Raw genomic sequence first — 18728 nt, 5'->3', positions numbered from 1 at the left:
TATGGGAGAGAATTCATCATCATCATTTTATATTATGTGTAGGAATTGGATTAAAGACTTTATTCTGGTCAATATGGAGTGATGTATGCATAAAGAGGAACAAGTTCTTAGAAACTCTTTATTAATGTTGTTGCATTTAATAACAGTGGGTGCTGAGGGAGCTGGCTGAAGCCATTGCTAGGCCACTCTCCATCATCTTTGGTAAGTCCTGGGGAACAGGAGAGGTGCCTGAGGACTGGAGGACAGCAAAAAGGGCAAGAAGGAGGACCCAGGCAACCATAGACCAGTCAGCCTCACCTCTATCCCTGGGAAGGTGATGGAACAACTTATCCTCAACACTGTCTCTAAGAATATCAAGAATAAGAGGGTCATTCTGAGCAGTCTACATGGTTTTACCAAGGGGAAGTCATGTCTAACCAACCTTATAGCCTTTTATGAGGACATAACAAGGTGGATAGATGATGGTAGAGCAGTGGATATGGCTTATCTTGATTTCAGTAAAGCATTAGACACTGTCTCCCACAGCATCCTCGTAGCTAAGCTGAGAAAGTGTGGTCTGGATGATTGAGTAGCAAGGCCGATTGTGAACTGGTTGAAGGAAAGAAGTCAGAGAGTTGTGGTCAGTGGGAGAGAGTCTAGCTGGAGGGCCGTATCTAGTGGAGTCCCTCAGGGGTTGGTACTGGGACTGGTGATGTTCAGTATTTTCACCAACGACCTGGATGAGGGAACAGAGAGTGCCCTCAGCAAGTTTGCTGATGACACCAAGCTGGGAGGAGTGGCTGACACACCAGAAGGCTGTGCTGCCATTCAGCGAGACCTGGACAGGCTGGAGAGTTGGGCAGGGAGAAACTTGATGAAATTCAACAAGGGCAAGTGTAGAGTCTTGTATCTGGGAAAGAACAACCCCATGTCCCAGTACAGGTTGGGGGTTGACCTGCTGGAGAGCAGTGTAGGAGAAAGGGACCTGGGGGTCCTGGTGGACAGGAGGATGACCATGAGCCAGCAATGTGCCCTTGTGGCCAAGAAGGCCAATGGCATCCTGGGGTGTATTAGAAAGGGTGTGGTTAGTAGACAAGAGAGGTTCTCCTCCCCCTCTATTCTGCCCTGGTGAGGCTTCATCTGGAGTATTGTGTCCAGTTCTGGGCCCCCCAGTTCAACAAGGACAGGGAATTGCTTGAAAGAGTCCAGCATGGAGCCACAAAGATGCTTAAGGGAATGGAACATCTCCCTTATGAGGAAAGGCTGAGGGAGCTGGGTCTCTTTAGCTTGGAGGAGACTGAGGGGTGACCTCATAAATGTTTACAAATGCATTAAGGGCGAGTGTCAGGAGGACAGAGCCAGGCTTTTTTCAGTGACGTCCAGTGATAGGACAAGGGGAATGGGTGCAGACTGGAGCACAGGAGGTTCAACGTGAACATGGGAAAAACCTTTTTCACTGTGAGGGCAACAGAGCACTGGAACAGGCTGCCCAGAGAGGTTGTGGAGTCTTCTTCTCTGGAAGCATTCAAAACCTGCCTGGACACATTCCTGTGTGACCTGCTCTAGGTGATCCTGGTCTGGCAGGGGGTTGGACTAGATAATCTTTCGAGGACCCTTCCAACCTCTGACATTCTGTGATTCTCTGATTTCTCCAAGAAACTTGGGAAGAAAATCTGTGAGAATCAAATTGAGATTTTCTCCATTACACCACTTTAGGCAATGGGTACAATGGGAAATTAGTATAAGTCCTAACATGTATATGACTGCATGAACAGTGTTCTTGTATCATTATAAAGTGGTGTCTTCTACACTGATGCTATTCACAAATAACAGCTTCTTTTCAGCCATCCAAAGAAGAAGAGCTAGTTCTATTTCTATTTTACTGACTCATTAACACAGAAAAAGAGGTGGCTCTATTTGAAGATAAATAGTAATTAACTGTACAACACATTGGTGAAATCACCTTAGAACTGCTATACTAAACACATTCAAATTAGACAGTAACGAGCATGAAGAACAAACACTTCACATTTATATATTTGCCAAAATACAAGGATTTACCTCCCTAAAGGCACAGATCTGCAACCCAAAACAATTTTATTTTACTAAACAAGGAAAATATACTGTCATCCAAGTTCCTAATCACCAGATTTAATTTGTATACACAGTAAGAGCTGCTGTTGCCAAACCCTCATTATGAATGGGCTGTAACCTCACATATTTTGAGCATAATCTGTACAAAAATAAGGTAGTTACCGACTTTGCCTCCTTAAGGACTAGAGACTTTGCATGCAAAAGAATCTCACAACAGAGACCTTCATTTCTTACAAATAGGATTCATAGTTGTTTTGCAACTTCACTGCTTTGAAACTAAATCCACATTTCTCTAGCTTTCTAGTTCAAGGTCACTGCTATACGGTATAGTAACCTTTACAGATCACAAAAAATAAATTTTTCCTCAAAGAAGGAAATATGTACTGGACTATCTTCCGTTGTTGAAACTGTAAAATACAAGATTTGAAATAAAATTATCAAAAGATCACATCCAAATAGTGCAGTTGAGTAACAAAGGTTAGACACAATAATCCAGCTTGGTTTCTGCTGTGGCATACAGAATACTGGGCCAAACATAAATTCTTGTATTCGGTTGTCGTATTCATTTTCTGTAATTCAGTATCCTACAGGCTGCACGTGAGAGTACTGAAAAAGCTGTCTCATGTCCTTGAAAGCTTCCTTTCTATCATATCTGAAAGGACATGGAAATCAGGGAAGGCCACTAGTGACTAGGAAAGACAAACATTGCACTTACTTCCCAAGAAAAGCTAAAAGGCCAATTATATCCTGAGCTGCACCAAAATAAGCATGACCAGTGGGGTTGAGGATGATTCTGCTAAAATACTCCCCTCTGGTGAGACCTCACCTGGACTTCTGTGTTGGGAGCAGGTCCAGAGGAGGGACAAAAAGATGATGATCAGAGAGATGGTACCCTTCTCCTATGAAGAAAGGCTGAGAGAGTTGTTCAACCTGGAGATGAGGAGGCTCCAGGGAGATCAGATTGCAGCCTTTCAATACTTAAAGAGGGCTTATATGAAAGATGAGGACAGATTTTTCAGCAGGGCAATTTTTCAGATTTTTGCAATAGGACAATGTTTTTAAACTACAAGAGGGCAGATTCAGACTAGATATAAAGAAGAAATTTTTTACACTGTGAATGGTGAAACACTCGAACAGGTTGCCCGGAGACAAGGTAGATGCCTCATCCCTGAAAAAATTCAAGGTCAGGTTGGACTGGGCTCTGAGCAACTTGATCTAGTTGAATATGTCCCTGGTCACTGCAGGGGGGCAGGACTAGATAGCCTTTAGAGGTCTCTTCCAACTCAAACTATTCAATTACTCTATAGCTTTATCTAGGGAACAATATGCCTGAACATTCTGATTGTCTTTTATGAGGAAATGACTAGGTTTAGGAAGAGGAGACAGAAGTGGATGCCACTTATCTTTATTTTAGCTTGGCTTTGACACTGTCTCCCACAAGCATTCTACCCATGTCAGGATGTTAGAGTGGGGAAGGGTAGAGAGCTAGATGGCTAAAAAGCTGGCTGGCTTATGGGGCTCAGAGGGTTATGGTTTATGGAACACACTCTGCCAGGAAGCTTCTTAAAAGAGGTGTACCTCCAACTCTGAGACTAGGCTTGGAAACCTGGGAGACTTGAGACCAGACTTTGGTAGCAAGCCCTAAAAAAAAGACAACTTTTAGTACCTCTGACTCTTCCTTGTCTGTTGTCACTAGGTCTCCCTCCCCACTGAGAACCAGGCCGGCTTTTTTAGTTGCCTTCCTTTTGCTGCCAACGTACATATAGAAGGCCTTCTCATGGCTTCCTTTTCTACTCAGCTCTAGCTGAGCTTTTCTGACCAACTGCTTCCTTTCTGCCTCTGAGCTCAGTCAGATGTTTCCTATTCAGCCCTACTGGCCTTCTGCCATGCATTCTTGATCACTCTCTTCCTTGAACAAGGATGTGCAGTAATTGGAACACAGCTGCCAGCAGACTATGATCCAGTTGGTTAAAGTATAGCTTAAGGCTCTAGTTAGTAGAGGGTAAGTCACTTTGAGAGGAAAAAGAATGTTTATTTCCTGATCTTGGCCCTCAGGAGAGGGAACTAGCAGTCTAGACTTGGCACTTCAAGCCAAATACTCTATGGTGTTACACACTACTGTTGTATGTTCCTTCTGAGATAGGAAATCTTTGCTGAAAAATTTTGAAGTGCCCTCTCCTTTCTTTACAAATCAGGCTAATTTACAGCATGGACATTATAGCACTTCTCAGGAAAACGCATAGAATAAGTTTGTCCCTTTATTATGGTGCATTCACTGAACCTAAAATTCCCAAAACTTAGTGAATGCTCTGATCACTAAACGAAAAGACCTCCACTTTTAGTACAGAAACTGTTCTGTCAGTATACATGTTATGCTTGTTCTTGGCATGCCAATCAGTTTTAACCTCTCGGTATGTAAGCTGAATCTTGCTTTGACATCTCAGAGAGCACACAATGAGATTCCTCCTCTCTGACTCTAAAATAAATAGTCACTTCAGTTAGTAGTGTAGTTGCTCTGTTTCCTCTGGGTATCAATAGCAAGGAATACAGTCAGAAGTTTGAGGAGTGCAGATGCAATCACTGCAAGAGCTGGCTGTCAGTTTGAAGTGGTAGAAATAAATGGGGAGGTAGAAAGATAAAACTTCTCTCCTTTTCATTCATTAGAACTTGTGGGACTTTTTTGTTAGGTCAGCTTACTGTATAAAAAGCAGAGCTCGGTTTTCATTGACAAGACAAACAGTTGCTTCTGAGGCCCAGGATAAGGAAGGCTAAGGCTCAGAGCTGGCATTAAAGGTAAATTACAAGATGAGTTATTTAAACCAAAGTTTTGACTTGGATTGACACAGAACTTAAGTGTACCCTTAGTCACTTCCAAATGTCAATTTGTACTGATCTCATAAAGAAGACTGTAAGGCTAGATCTGAGATTAAGAAAATAGATATTAAGAATAAACAATCATTTATCATCATGCAGAAATTACGACTGAACCTCTGTAGCAAAAAGTGATTTCACAGTACTTAGAAATTTTTAGGGATCTTTTGAATCCGATGGTCAGTTTGAATCAGAATTTTTAATTAATATTCCTCAGTTTAATACACATCCTATTTTAGCCACTGAAATCTCATTCTGAGTATTGAGTGGAGGTTTCAAGGTGTTGGCAGGGGCAGGGTTGAGGGGAAGGTGCAAGGCAGCTTCTGTGAGAAGACACATGGGACTGCTTCATGCTGGCAAACTGTATTTGTTCTTTGTTCTGTGAAGAGATTACATTCCTCTCAGTTCAGTGGATGCAAATCACATCCCTTCTAATCTTATTAATTATGTGGTAACCATCAAAGCTGAAATAGGTAGGAAAAAACATTTTATGCAGAAATAATGCAGCAATTATATAACTTGAGGCAAACAACTATAAACATTTCTGCAGTCATATGACTTCATGTGTTTTCAGTTTGCTTAAGCTGGATGTATTGAAACATTACTTATGAATTACTTCTTCTGCAGCATGCAGAGCATTTAAATAGATGTCAACATCATTTCAGACACATTTTACTACATATCTAACCATCAAATATTTTGTCATTAGTTCTGTAAAAATGTAAAGATTAACAGTAATGGCAACGGTGTCAGTCCAGCAGCTCAGCAAAGTCAAAGTGGCTGAATTCAGAAAAGAGTTATTTTCTTTGTACTACACAATCTCTCTTTTAATATGTTTCAGCTGAATGCATGGGTGACTAAAAAAAACATAAATCAAGCCTTAACGTAACTAACATCTTGAGCTACTTAGAAAGAATGGGATCAAAGTTCTATTTGAATTTATCCTCCAATAACTAGATGATAACATGTACTTTTGCTTAATTTAGTTGAGGCCATTGCTATAAAATTAAGAACATATAAAACTGGTGAAATAGCCTTCTCCATTATGGTAGAGAGTGGATCATACCTGTGAATCCAGGGGGACAGAAACACCAATAACCTCCAAGCCTGTTGATGCAGCTTCCTCCATGCAAGCAAGGCAAAGTTTCGCACTCATTTACATCCATCTCACACAGAGACCCATAGTATCCAGGTGCACAACTACAGATGAATCTTCAGAAAAGGGAAAATTGGGTAAGTCAACAGAAGTAAACAACATTATCTATTCCAATATTCTGAAGCTATATATATGTTCTGCGGTTAAGCTGATCTCCCTAATCATCATCTCTATTAAAATACTGAACACATTTTTGTGATTTCCATTTTCTGAAGCAAGCAGAGTGATTTACTCTTTTTTAAAATTAGTAGAAAAACTGTGTAAAATCATTTTAGATGAAAGTATAAAAAGTGACTTCAGGACTAACTACTGTTTGACAAAAGTGTCTGAAAAACTGTACGGTGTCCTGGAGCAAACTTAAGACACAAATTTTTTTCTTGTTTACACTTAACTTTGAGTAAACATTTACATTAGAAAAGGTCATTGTTGGAAGCTGAAAAAGAAAGAGGTAGCTATCTAACTGAAATTATTTTTTTCCTCTTTATCACTCTCATTCCAAATTAAAAAAATTCCTTTCTGTTTTCCTCCCAGGTCACATAAGAAACCATCAGCTGAGTCAGTAGCATTTGCCTACCTCATTTTACCTCAGAATCCTTGTCACGTGCTGAAGGTCCCATCCAAACCTCAAGGCAGCAAGTAGACTTAATACATAAGATAATCAGGGAATAGCTTTTCATTTAGTAGTAACTAACCTGTTTACAAGATCCAAGCATGTTCCATTGTTTTTGCAGGGTCTTGATAAGCATTCATTAATCTCCACTTCACATAGTGTGCCAGTAAAGCCATGTTGGCAAGAGCACCTACCAAATAAGATGTCACTGTATTACATTTTAATTTAACATTAAAAGATTCCAGAAATAAGATTTTGAAGGGTAAAAGTTGTGTGATTCCAAAATTATGTTTTTTTCTTTATAATTACAAAGTGCTCTACTATAAGAAGTTTCTTAAGTACAGTGACTGGGAATAGCTTCTATGGCGAGTGTGCAATTCACTGGGATGATTACAGTGTTACAAACAACAGCCTTTTGTGTCCATGTGGGCTGGGGAAGCTGGTAAACAGTGCAAAAGAGGTAATTCATTATAACGAAACATACAAACATAACTTGAATCCGGCCTGAGACTGAGGATGAGAAAACCCCCACCATCAACATTGTGCTTTGCCTGACAAAGACTTCTAGATGCTGGTGACTTGAAGCAATACTGGCATTTTTCTTTGGGGAAGGCTGAAATAACTGATCAAGGACCCAGAAAGACATTGTGAGGGTAATTGTAATAACAGAGACAAACGCTAGATAATAGCAAGATTTCTTTTATAATGCTTATAACTACATTGTTAGTGAAGCTGTTTTTGATTAATTTCAACTTAGCCTATCAGTTTTATTGAAACTGGACTAATAACTGTTCACTACATTTTGTTTGAATTGTTAAGATTTTAATTAGCCCTACAACAGATTATTAGGTCTACATAGTATACATGTATGTCTTTTTGCTCACAAGATTTTATGTGAAATGTAACAGTGTAATGTGTCAAACGCATCACCAAAAAAGACATACTACATTGCTGAAGCACAGCAAACATAATAGAGGCAAAACACTAAAAGAATCCAGATGATTAATATCCATGTATCCTACTGTCGTTTGAGTAATTTTCCACACCTGTAATGGTTAACTCCGTCCACACAGAGACCCTCATTCTGGCATGGATGGGAGATGCATTCGTCACTGTTAACTTCACAGTAAGTACCTTCAAATCCTGAAAGACAGATTACATTAACTATGAATGACTTAATTCTACTACATAAGGGTCACAGATCCTCTTGGAGTTTTGCCTGTCTGAGCTCAGACTTGAGAAACCTCACCTGCCCTCACAGCTGTTCAAGAAAGAACTAAGAGAAGCATCAGCAGTGCCCACCCCTTCTCTTGGGAGCATCTAAACTGAGTATCTTTCCCCTCGGAATCTGACTGACCTGTATTGCAGCCATGTGCATGCCTAGCCAAGTGTCTCTTTATCTGGATGCTGACTTTGGCCTGCAGAGCAGTACCCTGGCTTGGCCTTGGAGCTGCCTCATTCCTTGTACACTTGACTAGTCATCTGGCATACTATGCTGATCCTGGACACCATCATTGGTACTGCCCTGCTTGCCTCATTCAGACACCATCAGACAGGACCCTTGACATTGAAGTCCCTGCCCTGGCAGGCTTGATAAGACTTAAGGCTTATCTTCATTTCTGGAACAAGCAGCCCTTCCTGCTCCCTGCATCTAAGGTCAGGGGAAGCAAGTGGAATGCAATCTTAAAAGAACTGCCTCCAATTCTTTTTGTGTCTTAGCTTCAAAAAGTTTCCAGAGAGTACAAGAATTCTTAACATACTTTCATGAACCAGAGAGAAGAGATGTGGATGGAGCACCTGGATAAATCTACTGGGGAAATGTAACCCATTTAAAAGGATTGAAAAGGCTTTCATGGGGAGTGTGGGCCAATACCAGAAACTAAAAGCTAATTCAATAATTAATATATTACATATCATAATGGAAGTTAAAGAGACTACATTTATTCAAAGCAGTCAGTAGACAAGAAAAAAAACAAAACAACTTAGAGGGTTTTAATATTTAAATGAAGAAAAAATATGATCAAGACCTTATCTGCAGAGCACAATACTTGCATAATACATTTACCAGTGTAAGCAACCCAGAATATGTGCTAAAGAAAAACTGAGATTAGAAGTATAAGAATACTACTTTTGGTTTCAGCAGATTATTTCTTACAACATTCACATAAATATGTTCTAGTAAATACAGTTGTGTTAAAATGATGTAAAGTGGATAAACTACAGATATTTAGTTGATTTTTTCACAAAATTAATGTATGTTTCAACTGATGTAGTAATGAATCCATTAAAATGAAGAAACTATTTGCACTGTAATGACTGTAACACATGCAACCCTTGATAGCACACTTGACAGAAGAGTATTCACTGATATATCAAAATTAATATACAACAACCATAGAACAGCAACTGAAATGCAGTGTGTATTATTATAAGTATTACAAAGGCTTTACTGGATTCTCTATTAAAACTCCACGTAAAAATTGTTATTAGTATTCTTTTAGATAATGAAGTAAGGATGGCAATTACTTTCATTGTTACATTATGTATTTGTGGTTTTCAAAGTACCTCATGAAGGTGGGGAAATCATAACAGATCACTGAAAATAGCATGGCTTCTTTTTATCTAGAGAAAACCATTACTGATAAAATAAAATAGCTTGGTCAGAGTTGTAGGGAAAGCTGCAGAGAGAAACCTCTGCTGACACTTCAATGTATGATCTAAACACCAGTCCACATCGAAGCAGCTGGTATTTTCTTCTTACCAGGATGTTTTCTGTTCAATAACTTTCCTGGGGAGACCTGACTGAAGTAAGTCCTGAATATTTGCTGAAGGTTTCATAGCAGTGTCTGCTACAAAGCTGTAAAATAAATCCTGGAGTGATTTCAAACCAACCCTTCAATTAGAGTCACCTATACACTTAATATGTTAATTTTATAATTTTTAATATGTTAATGTTTTTTGGTTGTTTTTTTTTTTTCAGAAATGTCTTGAGTGTGAAGTGATACCCTTATTTATTTCCTATTTGTGTGACATTTCACAAAAACTTTGCTTTAATATGGGACAAAACCTCTCTCCCAGTGCGCTGCTCTGAAATAGCTCCCTAAGCACAGGCACTCTTGTTATATTCTGAATGGTTTACTGTATTATTTGCAAATGGGTCAGAACCAGAATGACGAAGACAAATACTTTTCTTATCTGTGGTGTGTGTAATCTGCATCTTAATACTGCAAGTTAAGCCTTCATCTGTATTTGCCTGAAGTATGATAAAGGAAAAAAGAAAGGCAAAAGGACTATAATTTGGACTACTTCATGTTCAGTACTAGACCGGGTTACAATGTTCAGTAGTAGACCTGGTAACATCAAGTAGACAGCAGTCAGTGACACACACATAAACAAGAGAATCAGGAGTTTTGTTTTGACTTATACCACCCCAGTGCCACTGACTAACAGCAGAAAAGATGATAACATGTTTCTCTAAGTCTGGTTTGATTAAGAAATAGGAGGACATAATGAATGTGAGAGACCAGGAACACGGGACCATTTGAAGCCAACTTCCTCATGTGTGACATCTCATTTATTGTAATGTTTGATCTTTCTGAAACTAAGCTTTGTTATAGAGTAGAAGACTATACCAATCTGCAGGGGAAATGGGACTTCAATGAAAAGCAATACATTGAAACAGAAAGTAAACCTAGGTAATATTATAACTCACAGATACTCTGACAGTTTTAGTTTCATAAAGTAATCAGAAAAGTAAAACTTAAAAAATACTAACAGAACTTACACAAAATAGTCTCTTCTTCTTTTGTGATACTATGTAACATTCAAGCAAGCATATTTAAAAACAAACAAACACAAACACCACAGTTGTTAGACTAAAATACATAAAATAGAAAATGGAGAGTATTCATCATTCTGCTTCTGCCTGTCATCCTCACTTGGTTATAGACATTTTATAGACATCTTGGAGTAAACTGTACTGAAGTGAATACATAAAGCACCATTTAGACACATTTTTGATTACAGTAGTACACATTTTTTCAGACAATGGCAAAATATAGGTACCTTGAAAAGACATAAAATAAGTAAACATACAGCAGACATGCTACTTTATCCATTATTCCTACAAATGGAGAAAAATATACTTTTCAACACAAAATTTTCCTGTCTATATGCTACATTACGAAATAAGGAAACTGTGTTCACTTTACTTTTGAACATTGTCTTTTTAAACTGACATGAATTACCTAATTCGTCTTTTATTGAAAAAGTTAGTATTTTTTTCTTAATGACATGTACTGTTAAAAATTAAACAGAGCTATTTAGATGATTTTTTGATCTCATGCAGCAACTTTTTCTAATAAATCTTTAATTTTGTTACCAATTTTTACAGGATATTTTAGCAAAAGCTTCTGCTTTCAACTAAACCAGTGAGTTGGAAACACTTGAGTGTGCTTAAAAGGGCCTGAAAAATATTAGCAGTGTTATCTATCTCACTCATAATCTCTGTGTGTCTGAGCAGTAGTATATTTTTAATTTATTAAGCCTGTATAAAGGATGTTTCAATAAAAGCATATGCTAATAAACCAATTTTAATTCATTCCTGATATCGATTCTCAGAGTAAATTATGAAAACAAAGAAGTAGAACAACGTGCACATTGTTCATACAAACAGGAGAGGTTAAACCTGAAAACATTTACTGCAACGTTAGGATTAAAATATTTGTAAAAATGTTTATTTTAGTAATATTCTTGGACAGACACCAATCATACTACTTTCAGATCCAAAAGAATACTTAAAATGCTCATACCTAAGTGGAACTTGTTTAAGGAAATAATTACCTTGGTAATTTACTTAGTGCTTGGTGAAGTAATGTTCATAAGGTATCCAATATGAATGGACTCACTTCTTTCTTTTATTTTACATGATAGTCAAGCACATTTAAAGGGTAATGCAATACATTAAGTTATTTTGCATAAGCTACAACTGCTGCCACACACAGCTGTGATCTTCTAGGACACTAAAATTAAAATCAGTGTGTGCAATTTTTACAGTAATGTAGACATGTTTCAAAATTCATGTGTTCCATGTGGAAATAAAAAAAAGACAATGGGGTTAAACTGACTTAAACATGTCAGATATACTACTGAAACACATTTGCCAGTTGCAAAGGAATCTGCAGTACGTAAAAAAGCATCCACATAATGTGAACCTGAATACAGGACTTTAATGATTTGTAGTTTATATTGTTAATACAGTAAAGAATTTCTTCCCAATGTCTAATTCAAATCTACCCTCTTTCAGTTTGAAACTGTTGCCCCTTGTCCTGTCACTACAGGCCCTGTAGCAATTCTGTCCAAAGCTTATATCTTGCACCAAGTTTGATTGTGCCCAATTTATAGTCTATCAGCTTTTGCCTTCTTGCTTTAGTATGACATCCCAATCCCAGCTTGCTGTAGTCAGTGGATATTCTCTTTTTCTTTGACGTAATTACTACAGTCATTAGCATGATTTATAGTTCTATTATTTGGTAGTTCTACAGTTCTATTATTTGGTAAGCACAGCTACATTTTGTGACTCTTGCTAAGCCAGATTCATATCCTCTCATGACTGGACAGTTAAATATAGGCACACTGTTTAACATGCTATTTGGTACTGAATCAGGTATCTTGGAGAATCTACCTATGACAGTGTGATTGCCTGTGTTTCATAAGACTGTAATCCTGACAGATTTACTGGGAGATTTAAGGGTGGCACATGGCAAATAAAAATAGGACAATAAAAGAAAATAAGACAACTGTGGAAACAGATTTCCATATAATGCTTTCAATCACATTTCTGTATTTTACTGTCTCTCCATTTTTTATAAGAGCCCTGAATAAATGTTTGCATTTTTTCTAGCATGAATTACAAACTCATTTCAGGAACTATTCCTTTTACCTCTTTTCAATGCTGTGATATTTTCTATTTTCCAGGATTTTTTAGCCATGCATGTTTCTGATTCATGTAACTCCCCTGCTGGTTCCCTGAAGATTTCTAGCTGCAAACTTCAAGAATCCTTGGAAGATTCTGTTAAAGATCCCTGAGAATCTTGGTTGCAAGTTTTTTGGATTCTTGATAAATTTTTCACAAAAATGTTTTGAAAAGACCTCTCTGAGAAACATTATGAAAAAAATTTGAACTACATGACTCCCTAAAGGTAATTTCTGAAAAATATTTCAAAATCAGTACATTGTATTAAAAGCTGTTTTTAAAAAACAGTTTTCTAAAAATGCTTTAAGAAGCAACTCACATACCTTCCCAGTGACATTTTTTAACTCAGCAACTTGTGGTAACCTTTACCTTAATAGTAGAAAACTGTGCTCGTTTTGCCAGGGACAGAGTTAATTTTCTTTGTGGTGGCTGGTGTGGGGTTGTGTTTTGGATTTGTACTGAAAACAGTGCTGATAATGCAGAGATTTTTTTTGTTATTGCTGAGCAGTGCTTTGACAGAGTCAAGGCCTTTTCTGCTTCTCCCACCACCCACCACCAAGTAGGCTGGGATGCACAAGAAGCTGTGAGGGGACACAGCCATGAGAGCTGACCACAACCAGCCAAAGGGATATTCCACACCATATGATGTTGTGCTCAGCATGTAAAGCTGGGGGAAGAGGAAGGAAAGGCGGATGTTCAGAGTTGTGGCATTTGTCTTCCCAAGTAACTGTTAGGCATGATGGAGCCCTGCTATCCTGGAGATGGCTGAACTCCTGCCTGCCAACAGGAAGTAGTGAATTAATTCCTTGGTTTGCTTTGCTTGCTTGCACAGCTTTTGCTTCACCTATTAAACTGTCTTTATCACAACCCACAGGTTTTCTCAATTCTGTTCTCCTGATTCTCTCCCTTATTCCACCAGGGAGAGTAGGTGAGTGGCTGTGTAGTGCTTAGTTGCATGCTGACATTAAAGCACAACAAAAAAACAAGCTATAAATACTGCTGACTTCTGTGTATTATCCCCACATCTTTGCAGCTCAGTAAACAGTGAGTAATACTATTGCGATGTAACACTATAATCAATGCATTTGCTATCCTTGATCTCTAGGACATCCTTCCCATTTATAGATATAAAAGTGACATATTCAAAATCCTGCCTAAATTCCAAATTCAGTAATTGTACTCTCCCTACTTAAATTTTCACTGCAGTTTTAATTAGTTAATGTTCTTCAATTCCTATGCAGAATTGCATAGTGATGTTCTGCACAGTTAAACTGTTGCTCCGTTCCATCTTAGCAGTTTTGTACATCAAGGGAGAGATCATGTCTTTAAAGTCATGGTCCAGGAAAGCTGTCAGCACCTGTTGTGATTTTGCTTGTTGTGCATATGAAGAGCAGTCCGCTCTACCCATTATGCAGAGGAATATTACTCCCCTGATGTGCCAGGCCTTCCTGACAGCTCAGCACGAAGAGGAACCATTCCAACTTACTCGACTTTTTGTACCTTCAACAATTTGCATAGATTTTGTCTATTTCTGGCTATCTTGTCAGTTTAATCAATCAGCTCTGTTGGCCAGGTGCACCTCTATATCTTTGTTGTGATAACAACTGACTCAGAAACATAACAGCCATAGATTTAATAAGTACTGTAATATAAGAAATTAATTGTAGGCAAACTGACTGGTATCCCACCATTCTTAACACAACTTCTAGACCTGCTGTAATACATGAAAGTTTCATGTGCTTTGAAAGGAATACATTTTTACTTTCACTGAAGACAGCATTAAATTCAACATATATTTGCAACTTTTCTGCAGCGCAACAGACAACAGAAAAGATTAATTATGGCAGTTCTTACCTGTTTTGCAAATGCACATCGGTTTTCCATTGTCTTGTGCCAAGCAGGTTGAATTGTTTATGCATGGATTGTAAGGCAGCTCACATGGACTGAAGCGCTGATGGCAGAAGTCACCAGTATAAAATGGAGGACAAATGCAGACAAACTGTCCCTGCTTAACAGATTCATAACAGGTGGCTCCATTCAAGCATGGTTCAGAATCACATTCATTTATATCCTCACTGCAGTCTGGCCCTGTCCATCCTGCTGCACACGTGCAACTGACAAAAAAGAAAAAGAAGTTAACATGGTGGAAGAATGTAATTAAAAAATTTAGCCCAATGAGTTCAATACACTTCTATTGGGAAAAAAAAACCAACAACAAAACAACAACACAAATAAAAAGAAAATATTTTTTATATGCATAGCTTTTATCTGCCAATTGTATCAGACTGCACTATGAATAAAAGTTATATATCAGGTTCTTCTTTCACAATGTATTTCAGCTAAAGCAAAGTTCCTTATTCAAATCACAGGATTTATCCACCTCTGTGAACTACCTGGTTTAGTTAATGTTGACAGAAACTCCTGTGGACCTTCTTTAAGATGAAGAAACACCACAAATTATCAAATGGGAAAGGTAAGTTTCCTTAAGCTTTAGGATTAGAAAGACATCTTTTCATATGGGCGAAATTACTAAGCAAGTACACTTCAGTGTTTGAGCTGAAATACACCAGGCAGCATTCAGTACACTTTTAAGAAAGAACGTAGGTCAAAGGCACAATAAATGGTAGAAGTATCCTCATTACACTATGTTTTTTCCCTTTTTTGTTTGCTCTTATGAACTCTTTGTACACAGCACAGAAGCAAAAAACTTAGACAAAAATCTACATTGCATCTGATTGTAAAGAATCTATCTTCATGAATTAGATAAATATGTTTTTATTTACAGCAGTAATATAATGACAGTGTTCTAAAAATGCAAAGATAACAATTTGGTGATGATTCCAAAGTTTGCAGAGAAAATTTCCTCATTTGCTGCAATAAAATAAGGCTCTATGTGTTTTAAAAGGTACACACTCTTGTTACTTTCAGCTCTATTTGGATCTATTTTGCAGTACAGCAGACAATACAAACATTAACTAAATCAGCTTTTACCTGTTTTGATTTATACTGATTTCTGCTATTAAACTATTCAAATATAGCTTGATAGTTCTAATTTATAAAAAGAATTTTGCTTAAATAAAATACAGGTTGTTCAATGGAGAATGAATTAGGTAGTTCTACACAAGAAGGCAGGGTATTGCTTGCCACACAGCACAAATGTGGCCCCTTAAAACAAACACAGTATTTTATTTGGAATTTTTAAGGGGTATTACTAAGGAACTTTATCATGTGAAAGTTCTGAATATTTTAGCAATAAGGATTTAAAAAAACAGGTTACTGTTTTTCATGGGAAGAAAAATAGTTATATCAAAAGCCATTTAGGCATTCTCAAAGTAACTATGACAAAAATCACTCTTCAGGACTCATTTATCAGTTACAGCACCCAAAGAACATTTTTGAAAATATGGTTACGAATAATTATGTTTTGTTACTCTGTGTTTACACACAACAAACATACTGCTTTTACTATACATGGTAGCATCAATTTGGTATCTGGAGGTAGTATCTACTGAATAACAGTGTGCCCACTACTTTGTACTTTAATTTTCTCTGAAGTAGTGAATCTATAAAAGTATGAGCCCCTAACAAATTAAGTATCTCAAAATCACTGACACTGGACATAGGTGAACAGTCTGCCCCAGCAGATCAGAACAAGCATTTTGGATGTTAATTGTTTTACAGCTGCTCATTCTTTTCTTTATTTATCAAGTTTGGAATAAATTGCTACCAATGAACTAATATAAAGTGGTATGTAGTACCTGGTCTATGCTCATTTGTAGTTTGGAAAGCTCATTAAATTGAGAGCCTTTCACTTCATGTTGGAAGAATGGGGTTCAATTCTTAACTGGTCCCAGTGCTAACAGTGTAACTGCGGTTCAAAGGTGCAAACATAAAAACATATTCCATTCCCTTCTTTTCCCTAATGAGTTTCATAACTGCCTTTGAGTCATCAAAACTATTCTTTATGGCCACAGGGAAGATTATGTCAGGTGCAGATCACTGAAACAGAGTAATTATCTACATTACACAACTAGCCAGTCCTACCCTGGCTTCATGCCAGCTACCAACTGAGATGCAAAGGTCAATAAAACAGTAAGTTTTATGGTACTCTTATCTGTATTATTAAGAAGTTGCTAGTGCCCTCATTAAATGTGAAAAAATATGTAGAAGTGGCTGTTTCGAGACCCAGTTTTAAGAGTCAAGACAACATTGTTGTCTTAGTGAAAACTGTTAAACAAGGTAAGGAGGTATGAGGAGAATTAAAAGCACAGAATACAGAGCAGAGTTTTTTACCTATGGCTTATCAATTAAGCTACTATATCTGATATTCTTGTAAATTATGTGATCAAAAGCCAAAACTCCACAGAAATTGCCTTTTTCAAAATGACCATTTCGTTTACTGCATTAGAAAAATCAAGATTACTTCCATGGCCCTCAAGGAAAAAAAAACAAAACAAAAAACAATGCTTTTACCAGATCACATAAAGATACGATAGTCACTGCTCAACTTCTTTCTGTTAACAACTTGTAAACTCCAAATAATGCTAGCAAAATATAATTTAAGTTTTCACATACCTTCTGAGAGAGATGTAAATATGGCAGATGTTCTGTATGCAACTTTCTGTTTACTCCTAAATAATTTAGAGATAATATAAACTATTTTGCACCTATTTGCCAATATCTGGTGCATAAATAACACCAAGTTTTAGGAAAAATGCAAGTGTTATATATATATACACTATCAGATTAATCAAACCTATTAAAATATCTTTAAATATTAAAAATTGTTATTGCCTATAAATTTCTCTGCTGTATTCACAATTTTTTTTAGAAAATGTGTAAGTATAAAACACTTATATTTAGTAGAAAACTCAGATAAAGCTAAATAAATATAAATCTAAAAGACGTATCTGTACATATAAGTTACTTTGTGTATCTGAAACAATTGTATCATCACTAAATTAATAAAATTAAAGAAAAAATGCAGAAGACAAGCTCCAGAAACAAACTGGAAAAACCTCTTCTATATTTTCTCTTAAGAACAACCAAAATCACTGTATTTCTTTAATTGTAATATTTTAACAAAGCACTTCTTACAAGAACTTTTTAATTTATCATAAAATTATAATATTCTAAAAATTAAATCCCTAAATAAGGCCTATCACATATTTCCATATTAACTATGAAAACATTTGACTTGTATTACACAGTTAAGCAAACAGCATCTTACCCTTTCATAGTCTAATTGCATCCTTGTTTTTGTAACTTTCACTTACACCAGTGAAATTACATAACCCATCAGAAAAGTCAAGAATGGTCATATCCCACTCTTTCTGTTTAATACTTCACAATCAGTTGTGAGAAAAACTTTGGGGAAGAAAAGCCAAAAAATATTATTTTTTGCTGAAAATACTCTGACAGGCTGTTGAAATGGTATTTTAATTTTAAATAATAGAAGCTTCTATTAAAGAGAAAAATAATTTCTAATGTCTTCAAAAAGAGAAAGTAATACATTAGCAAGGAAGCATACACTAGTACATGTAATGAGAGAAAAAGATTGTTTAGGTTGACATGAACATTCTTAATTTAACTCATTTTCCCTCCTCCAGAATCCATATATTTTCTTCCAAATAATCAAATCCAAATACTTCCATTGACATTACAAAATCAAATTTTAATTATTTTTTCTTTAAATTATTGATTTTAATAATATAAACCCTACACAATGCTTGGATTGTGACATGTGTAGTACTCCTCCAAAACACATAGATAAGCTTCTGTAAGCCTGTTGACTTTCCATACATCTCTCCAGAAATATAAGAGCTTTCCAGACAGACATAAGCAAAAGGAAAGGGAAAGGAAAATATAGCATATATATTATATCCATTTTATATTTCACTACCTACTTAAATATGAAAGTCAAAGATAAAAATCTCAAGCTATAGTCATGAATAGTATTCAGAAAAATTAATATTCATGCTATAAGCTCCTCTATATGACACGTTAAGTAATAAAGTATTTGGTTCTCACTTGCTTGAAAAATC

At 36.7% G+C, this 18728-nt stretch overlaps 1 protein-coding gene across 1 annotated transcript in view; it reads right to left on the bottom strand.

Annotated features, from left to right (window-relative positions):
- EYS (eyes shut homolog) overlaps nt 1-18728 on the bottom strand; it is a 686220-nt gene that overhangs the window by 448281 nt on the left and 219211 nt on the right. The window contains exons 14-17 of the mRNA XM_051613735.1: nt 14539-14798; nt 7757-7853; nt 6793-6900; nt 6011-6156 (exon numbers count right to left, since the gene is read on the bottom strand). Coding sequence (XP_051469695.1) covers nt 6011-6156; nt 6793-6900; nt 7757-7853; nt 14539-14798 — 611 coding nt within the window. The remainder of the gene's footprint in view (nt 1-6010; nt 6157-6792; nt 6901-7756; nt 7854-14538; nt 14799-18728) is intronic.

Source organism: Apus apus, chromosome 3, assembly GCF_020740795.1.
Source record: "Apus apus isolate bApuApu2 chromosome 3, bApuApu2.pri.cur, whole genome shotgun sequence".
Taxonomy (NCBI): domain Eukaryota; kingdom Metazoa; phylum Chordata; class Aves; order Apodiformes; family Apodidae; genus Apus; species Apus apus.
This window is presented reverse-complemented; position numbering and strand designations above follow the sequence as displayed.